The sequence below is a fragment of the Mobula hypostoma genome, chromosome X1, assembly GCF_963921235.1.
Source record: "Mobula hypostoma chromosome X1, sMobHyp1.1, whole genome shotgun sequence".
NCBI classification, from domain to species: Eukaryota; Metazoa; Chordata; class Chondrichthyes; order Myliobatiformes; family Myliobatidae; genus Mobula; species Mobula hypostoma.
Window position 1 is genome coordinate 12,419,875 of NC_086128.1, and position 15,647 is coordinate 12,435,521.

General features: G+C 39.4%; 1 protein-coding gene across 1 annotated transcript; it reads right to left on the bottom strand.

The window, feature by feature from the left end:
* Positions 1-295: 295 nt before the first annotated feature.
* On the bottom strand, positions 296-15,384 carry LOC134340640 (chymotrypsin-like elastase family member 1). The gene is made up of 8 exons (XM_063038089.1): positions 15,309-15,384; positions 12,145-12,197; positions 10,794-10,891; positions 8,059-8,175; positions 5,648-5,784; positions 3,208-3,353; positions 2,101-2,250; positions 296-325 (listed from the first exon to the last, which is right to left on the bottom strand). Exons 1-8 carry the CDS (start codon positions 15,382-15,384, stop codon positions 308-310), a joined length of 795 nt encoding a protein of 264 aa, XP_062894159.1. The 3' UTR covers positions 296-307.
* Between the last annotated feature and the right edge of the window lie 263 nt (positions 15,385-15,647).

A 15,647-nucleotide genomic window follows, 5' to 3' on the forward strand; every position in this document is an offset into this window, starting at 1 on the left:
CCTGTGGAGAGAGAAACAGAGCTATTTCAGGTCAATAAAATTTCATCAGAGTTAAGAAAAGTTCGAAAAGAAACATGTTATAGGGTCACTGAGAAGGAGAAACTAGGAATAGAACAAAGAGTATGTCTTTCATTGAGTGGAGAGCACCATGTTTTCGTTTTATAAGTTATGTATTAACATCACAAGGCAACAAACAGGAAAAAATTAATGCATTTTATTTTTTTTGTTTTCTTGCTGTTTCTTGATCCAATTAGTGGAATTAAATGTATCTGTTGTAAGCTGCATGTTGTCCATTGTAATTCAGCTTTTAATATAAAGCGATTTTCTGCAAAATCAAACATAATTGTCATTAATTTTTCTGAACTGATTAGACTTGAGTCTGAACAGGAATGTGTTGGGTAAGATGGAGGTTGGTAGAATTTCCACAAGGATCTCCCAAACCCCCACTGTAACTTCAACAGAAGAACAGGGAAAACCATACATACACTCCTTTCAAGAGATTTCACTCAGTTTTTACTCTAACAGCGCCTCTGATGTTTAGTGTTAGTAGCAATTTTATTAGAGGCTGTATTTCTCTAGTTTGCATGTGACTATTGTGTTAATTAGTATCTCTGCATCTCCACCAATCCATTTCTTTCTTTGTAAGTAAGTTCAGATTTAAATAATTGGATAACACCAGACATCCCACCCTGCAAAAACTCATTTCAGGGAGGTAGCACCATCAATTTGCAGGAGACTTCCGGGAGAGGTGTGATGTCTGCAATAGAGTAGCTCCTTAGCAGCTAGCCAGCTAGTTTAAATAATATTAGCTCTGCTAATGAATGAATGACACCTGTTAAACTCACCTCAACATGTCTTTTACAGTCTTAACCCACCATGGGCAATAGAAAAGTCACTGTTGCAAACAGTGCAGCGAGCAACACTGTCATTATTTTGACCCCTATTAGGCAGGGGTACACTTTAGTGTAGTCTGGGGTGACGTACGTTTTATATTTTCTTTTTTTGGAACACTCTGCCATGGCGCGCTCTCGCTCGCGCTCTCTCTCTCTCTCTCTCGTTGTCGCTCGCACGCTCTCAAGCGCTTTCGCTTGCTTTCTCTCTCGCTCGCTTGCTTGCTCTCGTTCTCTCTCGCTCTCTCGCTCGCTCTCGCTTGCTTTCTCTCTCGCTCACTCTCTTGCTCGCGCTCTCTCTCGTGGTCGCTGTCGTGCTCTATCTTGCTTTCTCTCGCTCGCTCTCAAAATTGATTTCCATGATATTGTATATAATTTGCGGGCATCAGAGAGCCACTATCAATATGTGGGAGACTTCCGGAACTTCCGGGAGAGGTGGGATGTCTGTAACACTGGATAACAAAGATTTTGCTTCCTGAATACTTTTAGGTGTACTTTATGGATTTTGGGCTGCTGATCATGAAAATCATGATGAAATTTCCCTGTCATGCACCATATTTTAAAAATCACCCATGTTTGTTATTTCAATTCATAATTCAAGTCAGAATAACTAATGCTAAGATTAAGGAAGGCATTTTTGTTGTTCCACAAATCAAACAGATCGGATCATCAATGACAGGCAATTCGAAGAATTTCGAGTGGGACCGTAGAAAATTGCATGGAAGGCATTCAAGGATGTTGCTGAAAATTTTCTTAGCAACTATAGAGCAGCAAACTGCGCAGCTGGTTTAAGCATACAAAACTATGAAGTGCAACATGCCACTAAAGATACATTTTCTGCATTCCCATTTAGACTTATTCTTTGCAAATCTTGTCACTGTCAGTGATGAGCATGGTGAAAGGATTCACCAGGACATTGCAGTCATGGAGAAACAGTATCAGGGCAACTGGAATCCATCAATGCTGGCTGATTATTGTTGGACACTTAAGCAAGAAGCCTCAGACACAGAGTACAAATGAAAATCATCAACAAAACAGTTTTAGCTTAGTTGAACTTTTGCAAAGTGTCAGTACTGTTATGCAATTAAATGCATTATTGTCAATAAAAGTTAATTACTTGTTTCTCCAAATTCCTACATGATACAAGTAGTCTGAAATTATATTTGTGTTCAGCTTCAAACGTCTATCATAAACACAAAAGCGAACGTACGTTATTGATCCAGCTGATATAAGATGAGACACGGGTCCAGACCGTTGGTTTCTTCTCTGTGTCACATCCTGCTGCAGCTACAAAGCTAGTGGCTCCGTGAATATAGTATGTGCCAAAATGCTGACAATTTAGAGGACCACCAGAATCTCCCTTTGAGGAAAATCGGTAAAACAGTTATTTTGAATCAGTCATACTCATTTATAAAAGATATTATTTAATTTTATAAAAGGAATTGAAATCAAGGAGAGACATAATTATAGAAAATAGAAGAGGAAGGAACAGAGAAAGAGAAAATAGTATTGAGGTAATGAGAAACATTTGAAAAGAAAATAGAAGTGAAAGAAGGAGCAATACATGACAAGAAATAGTGCTTGCTGACAGCAAGAGAAGGACAACACAGGAAATAATGCAAACATTACATTTACGTGGGCCTTTTCATGGCCTCAAAGAATCCTGAAGTATCTTCCAGCTAACTTGCACACAAAAACAGAATTATGATATTGACCAGGGTAATTTGTTTTAATTATGTTGATTGCAAAACAGTGACTGCAGAACACTGGGGAGAATTCCCCTGCTTCTTTTCAAAATAGTCAAAGAATTTTGTTACCTCCACCTATGAAAGCAGCAATGCCTCATTTTAATGGCTGAGCAGAAAGAAGGTATCTTCACGAGCATGCCACTCTTTTAGTGCAACACTAGCCACCAGTCTCAATTATTGTTCAAGTCTCTGGACTGCATTTGGAGCCCATGATATTCAGAGTCAATTGTGTTGCTACTGAACTATGTCAAGCTCTTTGAAGAAACAATTGGGAAAGCAGTGTCAGTAAAAACAAGAGGAAGATGGTGAAATATTTAATAAGGGAAGCAGTTGAAGTTGAAGAGAGGTAGAGGTGTGCATGGTGTTATCTAAGCTTTAGGACTTTATGGATGGGCCATAATAGTCTTTTCCAGTCCTGAATATTCTCATGTCTGTGCATTGCGAGAAAAAAAACCCAGGAAAATGTGAATTGAGTAGAAAAGAATAAATGCAGCTTTAGCATAAAGGCTTTCCATTGCAATCATAGTAATCAAATTTGCCAATGTCTTCAGAGTACCTAGGGTTATTACCTGACAACCAGAAATGATGCCGTCACCTCCAGCACACACCATTTTTTGTGTGACATAGTAACCCCACCATTCAGGCTGTGAACATACGTCATGGGAAACAACTAGGATAGGAGCTTGTTGAAGAGTAGGACTAACTACTCCATTGTCTGTATCGCAAGAAGAAATCCTGTGTTACTCTTACATTTTTTATCAATCATTATTATAGTCCACATAATATTTTAGATAGTAATCTTGTACCCTATTGTCCTTTTGTCTATGAGAATATATTTTTCTTTCTTTTTCAATCTTTTTATTAAATTTCAGATTCATGTACATAACAATATCAAAAGTAAATTGAAGGCCATTTGATGGTTTTCACTCATTATCTTGTACCTTAGTTAAAGGATATAAAACCAGATGGATTTTTAATTACATTAGATTAAAAATTGGTGTGACCGTAGAAGACAGAGTGTAACAGTGGAAGGGTGTTATTCTGACTGGAGGTCTGTGGCCAGTGGCGTTCTGCGGGGATCAGTGCTGGGGCCACTGTTATTTATAATAATGTATAAATGACTTGGACACAAATGTAAATGAGCTGTTTTAATAAGATTGCAGAAGACATAAAAATTAGTAGAGTTGTGGATAATATCAAAGGCATGTTGCATGTATGTGTGGGAAAATGACAGATGAAGTTGAATCCTAGCATCTCTGAGGTGTTGTACTTTGAGAGATCAAATGCATGAGGAATGTATACACTAAATGCAGACCCATAACAGCATTGATGTACAGAGGGATCTAGGACTCCAAGTCTATAGCTCATTGAAAGTGGCAACACAAGTCGATAGTGTGGTAAAGAAGGCATTAGTGGGGGTGGGGCATTGAGTATAAGAGGCCAGAAGTCCTGTTGTATGACTTTGGTTAGGTTCTTTTTGGAACATTGTGTACATTTCTATCGCCTCAATACAGGAAGGATGTGGAGGTTTTGGAGAGGGTGCAATGGAGTATTTTAGCTATAAGGAGAGTTTGGACAAAGTTGGATTGTTTTCTCTGGAGCCTCAGAGGCTGAGGGGAGACAAGAGTTTATGAGAGGCATACATAGGGTAGATAGAATCTTTTTCCCAGGGTAGAAATGTCAAATATTAGAGAGCACAGCTTTAGGGTGAAAGTAGGAGAGTTTAAAGATGTGCACGGCAAGTATTTTTACACTGAGTGGTAGGTGCCTGGAGCGTGCTGCCTGGGGAGGTGGTAGAAGCTGGCACAATAAGAGGCTTTTAGATAAGCATATGAAAGTCAGGGACTAGAAGGCTATGGATTATGTGGAGGCAGATGGGAATAATTTAGCTTGGTATCATAGTACAGACATTGTGGGCTGAAGGGCCACAATGTACTGTGCTGTACTATGTTCTAAAATTTTAGTAGTTTCATGCTCACCATTACTGTTACTAGTATTTCATTCCAGATATTTAATTAATTAAATTAGAATACTCAATTTTTGTTATGGGATTTGAACTCAATTCTTCAGATCAATAATCCAGGTCTCTGGATATTTAGTCCATAAGACCATAAGATATAGGAGCAGAAGTAGGCCATTCAGTCTATCATGTCTTCTCCGCCATTCAATCATGGGCTGATCCAATTCTTCCAGTCATCCCCACTCCCCTGCTTTCTCCCCATACCCTTTGACGCCCTGGCTAATCAAGAACCTATCTATCTCTGCCTTAAATGCACCCAATGACTTCGCCTCCACAGCCGCTTGTGGCAACAAATTCCACAGATTTACCACCCTCTGACTAAAGTAATTTCTCCGCATCTCTGTTCTAAATGGACGTCCTTCAATCCTGAAGTCGTGCCCTCTTGTCCTGGACTCCCCTACCATGGGAAATAACTTTGCCATATCTAATTTGTTCAGGCCTTTTAACATTTGGAATATTTCAAAAGTCCACTAATGTAACCATGACATGACCATAACAGAGTTGCTCTGTTTTTTGTTCATGTTATAGCATTGCGGGGCATGAGAGATCTCTGTTTAAGTGTAACTATGAGAAAAGGGAGGACCTGTTGTATTTTAAAAAGCAACGAAGTCTGTGCGATATCAATTGCCAACAGAATAGTACAGAGCTGTTGACCACTCTGTACTACTCTAAAGCCTATTAAGGCCATTCTCCTTGAATCCTCCAGGCTAACGCCATGGGAGAGGTCAGTGAGCCCACAAAGTGCAAAGTCCACAAGATTCAAGATCCTTCCTATGGGCAGATTACCTATTTTGGTGGAAATGAAAACCCTGGTCATTATTTGCATTTCAAGGTGCATTTGTTTTCTGATAAAGCTTTATGATAGAATCATATAGAAATATAGCACAGAAAAAAGTCCCTTTAGCCCATCAAGTTCATGCCAACCATATGCCACCCATTTATAAATACGTAAAAGATACACAAATGCATATGATTCCCAAATTACTTACTTCGTGTGTAGCCCCAGCCAGTGACATAACATTGGTAGCCATTTGGTAAAGTCGCACCTTCACTTGGCAATTTTCCAAGCTGGACATAATTGTTTAGGATAGCATCACGTGCCAGGTAGAGCAGTGCAATGTCATTCCTATTATAAAAGTGTTTTTTGCATGAGTGTCTATATTGTACTTTTAAAATCATATTACAAATTATCTTAAGGCATCACCTAGTACAGTTTGGTCTTTACAATGTTATTTGAGGTCCTATAATCAAGATTACGCTCAATTTTAGTGTTTGTTGTTCACCCCTCCTTTCTTGAATATTGTTCATCAAACTGTAGTCACCTTCTGTTACCTCATACATAGGACTATGTACTAGCATGTTCTTCATAGGCAACTCCTTAGGATCAAGGATAACTTCCACCCACTCCAGTTTATAGGTTTTGAGATGGCTAATGAGGCCAATGTGTGAACCACGGTCTCTGCCACTGATGGGGCAAGTGGTGGCTGATGGTGTGTGTAGGTTGGTAGTTCATGAGTTGGTCTGTTTCTTCTGCTGTTTACATGGGGCTCCCATGTGCCTCCCTATGCATGGACTCAAGGCTCTCAATACTATCTCCTTCTCTGTTTTGATTGGCCATGGAATACAGACTCACAGCAGTCAATGGGAATGTTGTATTTCAAAATACGTCTATTTTGGGAATGTGGTGTTGAGCATATGAACAAATGAGACATACTGTAGCTGTTTGAGTGTAACTAGGATCTTATTACTGGAAATATCGCCCTGGGAGAGGATACTAACATTGGTTAGAAAACCTACAGCACAATACAGGCCCTTCGGCCCACAATGCTGTGCCTAACATGTACTTACTTTAGAAATTACCTAGGGTTACTCATAGCCCTCTATTTTTCTAAGCTCCATGTACTTGTCTAGGAGTCTCTTAAAAGACCCTATTGTATCCACCTTCACCACCGTCGCCAGCAGCCCATTCCACGCACTCACCATTCTCTGCATAAAAAAACTTACTCCTGACATCTCCTCTGTACCTACTTCTAAGCAAATTAAAACTGTGCCCTCCCATGTTAGCCATTTCAGCTCTGGGAAAAAGCCTCCGACTACCCACACGATCAATGCCTCTCATCATCTTAATACATCTCTATCAGGTCATCTCTCATCCTCCGCCGCTCCAAGGAGAAAAGGCCGAGTTCACTCAACCTATTCTCATTAGGCATGCTCCCCAATCCAGGCAACATCCTTCTAAATTTCCTCTGCACCCTTTCTATAGCTTCCACACCCTTCCTATAGTGAGGTGACCAGCACTGAGTACAGTACTCCAAGTGGGGTCTGACCAGGTCCTATATAGCTGTATCTGACCAGGGTCCTATATAGCTGTATCTGATCGGGGTCCTATATAGCTGTAACTTATCCTTCCAGTGAATTTGGAGGATTTTACAAAGGTAGTACAGGCGGTGTCTTTCCAGTGTCTGAAGATGGCTGCAGTAACATCTAGGAGAGTCAGGGGTCACTGCTACTCAATAGACTACGAGTTTCTGCCAGGTCTGTTATCTTGATCTTCAAATACCCTTTTCCTCAATTGACCAAGTGTTGTACTGGTGCACTGAAGACAGCAGCAAATTTCATCATCAATGGCTGTCCTCGCTGAGATGTGGGAAGTGGTCCATTATTTTCCATGTTGTCATCCTGAACACTGGTGCAATAGGGGCAGATTAGTAGAGAACCTTTGTCTTGTGGATGCTGAATGCAAGGCCATTTCACTGTCATGTGATTCAGTAAAAGTATCGATGATCAGTGTAAGTGATCAGCATCAGCAGGTTCTTTCAGTGTTAATAAAAGTATGTATGTTCTGTTTAAAGGACATACACACACAGGCAGAAACTCTCTGTGTCAGCAGTGACACTGATGTAAAATGTGGGACTGTATGCCTGTATAACCAGTGAACGCTACTGAACAATCTGTGTGTGAAAGAAAGAAAGCCTTGAAAGGAAGTTTGGCTTTGTTTGTCAGATATACGTACGGTGAAATGCATTCTTTGCGTCAAATCAAATCAGCAAGGACTGTGCCGGGGGCAGCCCGCAAGTATACCACGCTTCCGGTATCCACAACTCACTAACTGTAACCCTAACCGTACATCTTTGGGATGTGGGAGGAAACTCACATGGCCATGGAGAGAACAGGCAGACAGTGATGAGAACCGGTGATCGCAGGCACTATAAAACAATGCGCTAACTGCTATACTGCCATGGAATATATACTTCCTTTTACACAAAGTTATCATTAAGTTATGGTGTATTTATGAGATTGTAATCTTTCCTAAAGTAATGGCAGTAATAGACTAGATTTTAAAATGATTTTGATATCAGCACAGTACTCATTTTAGCTCAAATATAACATTATTACATACCCAACTGAAAGATCCCCATTCCAGCCTTCATGGATGATGATATCTTGTACGGAAATATACTGCTCGGTTTTGTCATCCTCATAAATGTTGTGATCACCCAAGACTACACGGTATGATCTATTGGAACTGTTGATAAATGAAAAGTCACTTCAAACAAAAGGGATTGGCAAAGGTGGACAGGTGATATGGAAAGCAGATGGCTTCATTTTACAAAGCCCATAAATTCTGTTGTTAGGCTATAGCTTTGATGTATAATGCAATAGTTTTAAAATGAAAAATTATTAAAATTTATAACATTTCTTAAAAACTATGGTATTTCCCATAGAATGCAATGATAAATTTTATCATAATCGTTCATGCATTTGACGTGCTTTTGTGGAGAATTGCTGGGTGTGAAGTACTGATGTCAGTTGATGTGCAAGTCATGTTTGATTATGGGGCTGCAACAACTAAGAACTCATTTGCACTGAAGAAACAGCATGGTTCCCAATGCAGAACTAGGCTTTAACAGGATGATGGAAGCCTGCTTCCGCGTAAAATAAAGGGCCCGCCCTTTTCTGAGCCAATCACATGGAGTTTGCCACTGAATCAAGGCATGGAATCCTCATCAATATTTTTAATGTTATAGAAAGGGCAGTATATATTAAGCCCAAACCCACCAATCTTTGCTGTGTATCCTGTATTCTGTTTGAGACACTTGGTGCCTGTATCTATTCCAACCAGCCACTTGAAGCCAAGTTCCACCAAATCATTTGTTTGAAGTTGCAGATAATGTTGAGAACTGCCACTGGGCTGTCACTGTAGTAGGGAATAACGCTTTAAAGCTTGACCCTGCAAGTAACACATGGTTACTTGACATGATCATGCAGAAAGTCTAGCAATTATGTCACTTATGCATAGGCATATTAAAAAAATCAGTTCTTCACATCCTTGGTTGGAACTGACTTGACTCCCTATGCTCCACTATTCCAGCCTAAATTTCAAGCAGTGTTTCTTAATTAGATATTTCTTGCTTGTGAAAAAGATGGTCAAGATCACTGAAGAAGAATCGGGTAAGGTACTGGCACTTCCGTGATTTTGCTGGCACATCGCTACTCATTGATAATGGTGGGCAATCCACATTTCAATTTTCTTTGCTTTTTTTAAGAAACTGATTTTATTTAGTTCTCAGTCACAAAGGCTTTGCAGTATATTTTGCTGGAAAGCATGAAAAATTATTGATGGTAAATAAGCATCCTTGTTTTATGGGATAGATTACTGAAAAATCGTGTGCATAAATCCCTCAAGATTTCTATTGGAAGTTTGTAAGATTTTTATTCAGGGAGTGCATGTTTGTGGAAAGAATGAATTTGAAAGCGGAATGGGCATTTCTCATGGTTCTTGTGAAGTATTCAGAACAGTCAGGCTGGAAAGGCAATGAACTGGAGAAAGTGAGGGGAGGGAGGGAAGAATCAATTGCTTCAAAAGAAGAAGACAGAGCACACAGATTTCAAAACCACAAAGGTAAAAAAGTTTGAGAATATTTTCACAAAATGTTGTGAAACCCGCACAGACTTGGAAATGTTAGCCATTCAAAGTAGTCTTGCTGCTAATTTGTCAGAGCATGCAGGCAAACCTTCAGCAAGAATACATTTAACTCAAAATAAACCAGCAAGATATGTAAAAATTGACAAAGCTTCATATTTCAGCAAGTTCCAAGGAAACAATGGGCTTTTAAATGAACTTTTAAAATAGGCATTAGCTGAAGGAAATGGTCTCCTTTGAACTACTGTAGTCTGACTCACCCTGAAATTTATAAATCCACAAAGAACACCCATGGTTCTGCAAGGTCTGGATTCACCTCCAAAACCTTTTGTAAATACTAAGGCTCAACTATTTGCTGGAATTAACTTTTCAAAATATTGATAAACCCAGAGTTTTTATCATCAGAACACCTCAATGTGATAGTGGTCAAAACATCAATGCAATTACCTTCCTTTGAGAGACTAATAGACAAATTTACTGACTCTGGATTGAAAGAGAACCGTTTCACAGATTTGTAACAAATTGACAAGATTAAGATAAAGCTGATACAATCAAAATCAGGGGTGGGTAATGATTTTGTTGTATTATAAAATATGGAGGGTTGAGGGCAAGTCTTTACTTGCAAGGAAACTGTAAACACAATTCATCACTTTTATGAACAGGAACAGACTCCTCTGATTGATTGCTTGGGTGAGTGGTGTGGAGAATAATATTTACATTTAAAGGGTGGTCTGCAAAGAAACTATGGACGGGGCTAATATCTGTACAGTGGAAAAATAGCTTCTTTGATGATCAGAGTGAGTTGTGTTTAGAGTCTGAGCTAGAAAAAAGTATCAGTTGAAATTACAATTATAATCGAAAGTTAAAACTTACAGGAGTCATATTAGTGCATGGTATTTTCCAGTATTATACGCCATAATCTTTGGTTGCTTCTTGTAATGCAGTAAAATTTGATAATTGACTATCCAATTATTTGGAAATCCTGATGGTTTGGACTGGCTCACCAGCGATATTTCCTGTGCCCCCTTGAAATTTACTGTATCTTATGCTGTATGTAGTGTCTGCACTTACTCAGCACTGAGAAACTTTTAAAGGGGTTTTGGGTTATGTTGTTCTTTTTGCTTTGACTAGCTTTTCTCCATTTGCAGTGGTTCAGACTGAACTCAGGGAATAGGTGTCAGAGACAAATCATACCAATCAAAACCATTCACCTGTCTACACAGTGAGCAGCAGTCAGCACCCATCTCTGGCGAATTAAAGTCCCTCCGCAGGTGTGGTACCAGTAACCGACGTAACCTTGAAGGGAAACCTGTTAAAGAGATAAAAGGCTGGACTACCTGTGTGTTAAAATCATATTTCAAAACACATAGAGCTTAATATTAATGCAGAAAATGTTGCTAGAAAATCTGTGTGAAAATAGTCCTATGTCAAAAAATACTAAATCCTTCAAATAAAAATCCTAAATTTGAATTAAATGGTAAGTATTTAGTATTAAATTGGCTCAAAGTCAAAATCAAAGTAAAATTTATGTTCAAAGTGTATATAATATTACCATATACTGCCTTGAGGTGTACCATACTCCTCACTGAAAAACTTAGTTACATCAATTCCAGTACTATGATCATCTGGTAGATGTATTACAGAGAGATGATGCGCTTACATCTAAAGCATATTTCTGCTTCTGGTCTTTATACATGGTTGTCTACACATCAGTACAGTAAAATACTTTTTACTATTTACTTTGCCTGTCTTTGAGATCCCTTTGAAAAGGTAAAATTACTATTCAGCATTGGATTTTGAGGAGAGAGTTGTTACTGGTGGTTGACGTTCTATTCTGTGGAATTTGCAGAACTATTGTATTTTTATGCAGATATGTAGGAATTGTCCCGAGAAGGCACTGTGAACACAAGAGAATGTTGGAGAAAAAAGTATGTGGGAAGATATTGGGTTATCTAGATTAAGACGGCCTGTGCTGAGTAAGCTGGTCTCAGCTGAGATAAACCATAAAACCATATAGGCATAGGAGCAGAATGAGGCCATTCAGCCCTTTGAGTCTGCTCCACCATTCCATCACGGCTGATTTATTATCCCTCTCAACCCCATTCTTCAGCCTTCTCTCCATTGATGCCCTGATCAACCAAGGGGTAAGGGAGATGCAGGTTGCCTCAGAGTCCTTGGGTTATGGATGAGTAACCGGCTAGGAATCCTGTTCCTGATGAATATTCAGTAACAATGAACAGGATATGTTTGTTAGCATATAATCATTATTTCTATTACATATTGCTTAAAAAATATCTATTCACTTTTTATGATGCACAGGTGAACAGAGATATGAAATCACTGAAATTTTATATCAGAATAATTTAGTCATTTACAGTATTTCTATCTTAGTTGAAATTTATTTCAAAGTTCATATTGCTTTCTATGTTTTTTCTGTTGTGGGAGCATTTCAGAAAATGGGGAAACTGATGAAGAGGCTTAATAATACAAATAATTTCTTTCTCTGGGAATTTAAAGAATGCATATAATAATGTTGTGCTGGAAAAGTTTAATCATTCACACCTGCCATGGCCAAGCATTGCGATTTGCCTCAGTCCCTCCTATGACTCGTTCGTCTTCTAAACAGAGCCCTGTATACATTAAGAAAATGAAATGTTTTCATTATAATCCTTACTGAGAAACTTATGCAGTCTTAAAATCTGTGTATTTGTGAAATCTGTAAAAGGCATGGTATCCAATTAGCATTGTGAAAAATCAAACTTCAATAGTTCCCAGAGAAGGTCAGGTCAAATCATTAAACTGCGGAACTCTTCTATTCATCTTACTTCTAAGCTATAAGGTTAAAAAGGTCATTGTAGAAGAAGTCCATTTATTTGTATTGGTATTAGTTTACTATTGTCACATGTACCAAGATACAGTGAAAAGTTTGTCTTCCATACTGCTTATACAGATCAAATTGTTACACGGTGTAACAAACTAGAATAAGGTAAAACTATAACAATGTAGAATAAAATGTAAAAGCTACCAAAAGAGTGCAGTATAGTTAAAGGACAAAATACAAGAACATAACGTGGTAGATAGTGAGGCCAAGAGACCATCTTAACTTAGAATAGGTCCATCAAAAGTCTGATAACAGTGAGGTAGAACCTGTCCCTGAGCCTGGTGGTACTTGCTTTCAGGCTTTTGTATTTTCTGCCCAATGGGAGAGGGGAGTAGAGAGAATTTTTGGGTGGGTGGAGTCTTTAATTATGTTGGTTGCTTTACTGAGGCAGTGAGAAATGAAGACAAAATCCACAGGCTCCTGCATTTTGTATGTGTTGCTGTAGAGAGGATGCTGGTCCCTGTGATATGTTGAGCTGTGTCCACACCTCTCTAGTTTCTTGCGGTTACGTGCATAGCAGTTGCCATGCTAAGCCATGATGCATCCGATAGATGTTTTCTATGGGGCATCAATAAGAATTGGTAGTATCTAGTTCACCCATAAGGAAAGATCCTAAGGTTTTTGTTCTTAAGTTATTCCAGGAATTCATGTTAATAAATGTAAACACGAAATTCTGCAGGTGCTGGAAATCTTGAGCAATACAAACAAAACGCTGGAGGAACTCAGCAAATCAGGCAGCGTCTATGAAGGGGAATAACAGTTGACATTTTGCGCCGAGATCCTTCATCAGGTCCTGATGAAGGGTCTTGGCTCGAAGCATCAACTGTTTATTCCCCTCCATAGACGCTGCCTGACTTGCTGAGTTCCTCCAGCGTTTTGCAGATGAATCAGTGTGCTTACTGGGTTGACCCTCCATAGTCACGTCCTTCTGCAATACAATATCCACAATGAGGTAACAACATCAAAACCAGCCTCTCTAGTTCTAAGAAATCAGCTGAGCTAAACAGGCAAATAAAAGAAACTACGTAAAAAATATTGCTATCTCTCAATGTTAGGATGGTGGCTGCTGGAGTGCTACTAGTGTAGGGAGCCCAGCTCTGAGCCTTAAACCCATATGTTAAATACATATATATCATCCAATTCCAGTCTAAGGAAAGCTTAATTCACTATTTCTACTGCATTACCCATTCTTGTGCCCTATCTGAGAGGATTGTCTGTTTATACTTACTGTGGACAGTTTTGTGCTGTGGACTTCTTTCCCTTGGCAACTAAATGAGGCAGACCTACAAGAACCTTGCAGACAGCAGAGGGTGCACTTACACTTTAGATTCTGCCTGCAGGTCTGAAGCTAGATCATGCATCATCAGTCCCGCTCCACTTCTGTTATCAGCTTGGAAATGGACAAACTCAAGATTTGTTCATCTACAACCTGCAGATTTGGACTGATTAGGTACCAGGAAATATAGAAAATTTGCCAGGATTCAGTTATACTGGGGCTTCATACTGTTCTATGGTGCACTGGGGTTTGTGTTGGAGTGTAGGTGAGCAGTTCTTGTGTTCACCCATTTCCAATCTGATATCAGAAGTGGAGGCAGAAATGATGCTGGTGATGTGATTTACTAGATTTCCTGAAGGTGCTGTCTTGGGTGTCAATTACTTCAAGTTTACATTTGGCTTAGCCACTGGCGGGGGTGGGGTATGCTTCACATGATTTGTTTGTATTGGAAATGGCAGTGGTCTGGTACTTACTTATTTATTGGAATCTGTGCATTGCTAGCAAAGCCAGAATGTATTGCCCACCCCTAATTAGCATTGAGAAGCTGAGCCATCTTCTTGAATTGCTGCAGTCCGCCTGGTGCCCTGAGTGGATTGCTAATTTATACTAAGTGATGTTGAGTAGGGAGGTCCAGGATTTAGGCTGAGTGTTCACGAAGATGCAGTGATATATTTCTGAGTCAGAATATTATGTAATTTGAATGAAAATCTGCAGGATGTACAAGCATTTTTTGGAAATAGTAGCTATAATTAGGGGTTATCAGAGATTTTACCACAAGATCTCCTTGTCCTGAATGAAGACCTGTTTACATCTACAGCTCTGTCTCTGTGTGCCTTATTCAAAGTCACAACTCTGCCCTTGCTCTGATTAGAGTCATAGAATCATCCAGCACAGAAGCAGGCCCAGAGCCCATTGGGTCTGCGCAAACCATCGAGCACTAATGTGCACCAATTCTACACTACCATAATTTTATTCTCATACATTCCCATTAAATCTCCCACACACCCACACTATGGAAATTAACAGTGACCAACTCGCATGTCTTTGGGATGTGGTTGGAAACTGAAGCACTGAAAGAAGATCCATGCAGTCATTCGGAGCACATGCAAACTCCACGCAGACAACACCCGAGGTCAGGATTGAACCCTGCTTGCTGGAGCTATGAGGCAACAGCTCTACTAGTTATGTCGCTGTGCCACCCTAAAAGCCTTGTCTGTTCCCAGCAGACCTGGGGTTCTCGGTGCCATCCCCAATACTCTTGTGTTTTGAGCAATCATGGATCAGCAACCCTCATAAGTTCCTACAAATAATTATTAGTGGTCGAGGTCAAGGGTTTGGGAAGTGGCTTCAGAGTAGCCTAAGCAAGTAACTATTGTAATAGCAAGCAGCTATTGGTGGTGCAGGAAATGAATACTTAAACACCATATTTAAATGCTTCTTTGAAGTCAAAACCAGTGGTCGTCATCTCAGAAATTCAGTTCTTTTCATATATTTGGATATATATGGAAGATTCATTAATTTTCTGCTCAGTATTAGCTGTAGCTACCCCTGACATTACAAAAGAGCAACTCTCTTGATTGGCAAAATAAATTAAAGTGTACTTACCAAGCAAGGCAAGACTTGCTAAAATCGCCAGTCGCAACATCATGGCAGGTGTGGTGTAGAAGCTTTTGACTGAATGGTCTCGCATTTATATACAGGTAGTATCAAACACTTGCCGTAAAGTGGATTGACTTTCAGCTCATTTTGTAACTCTGATAAAGTCACAATCTTGTAATGGTCAGCAGACAAGTATTAGATTTGACTTGGGGCTGATAGTATGAGAAAAACCTACAGGTGACATCTGTTTCTGTTCCAATAAAAAAGGGTAAATATGTCATGGTCAGGAAAAACTGAAAATCTTATGTT

Bases quoted from the DNA above. Each gene is read 5' to 3' on its own strand.
- LOC134340640 (XM_063038089.1), bottom strand. From the start codon at position 15,384: ATGTTGCGACTGGCGATTTTAGCAAGTCTTGCCTTGCTTGGTAAGTAC. The intron at 12,198-15,308 runs GTTGCTCTTTTG...TCTGTTTAGAAG, and splicing joins TTATTTTGCCAATCAAGAGA to ACGAACGAGTCATAGGAGGG. The intron at 10,892-12,144 runs GTGTGAATGATT...TCTCTTTAACAG, and splicing joins GCAATGCTTGGCCATGGCAG to GTTTCCCTTCAAGGTTACGT.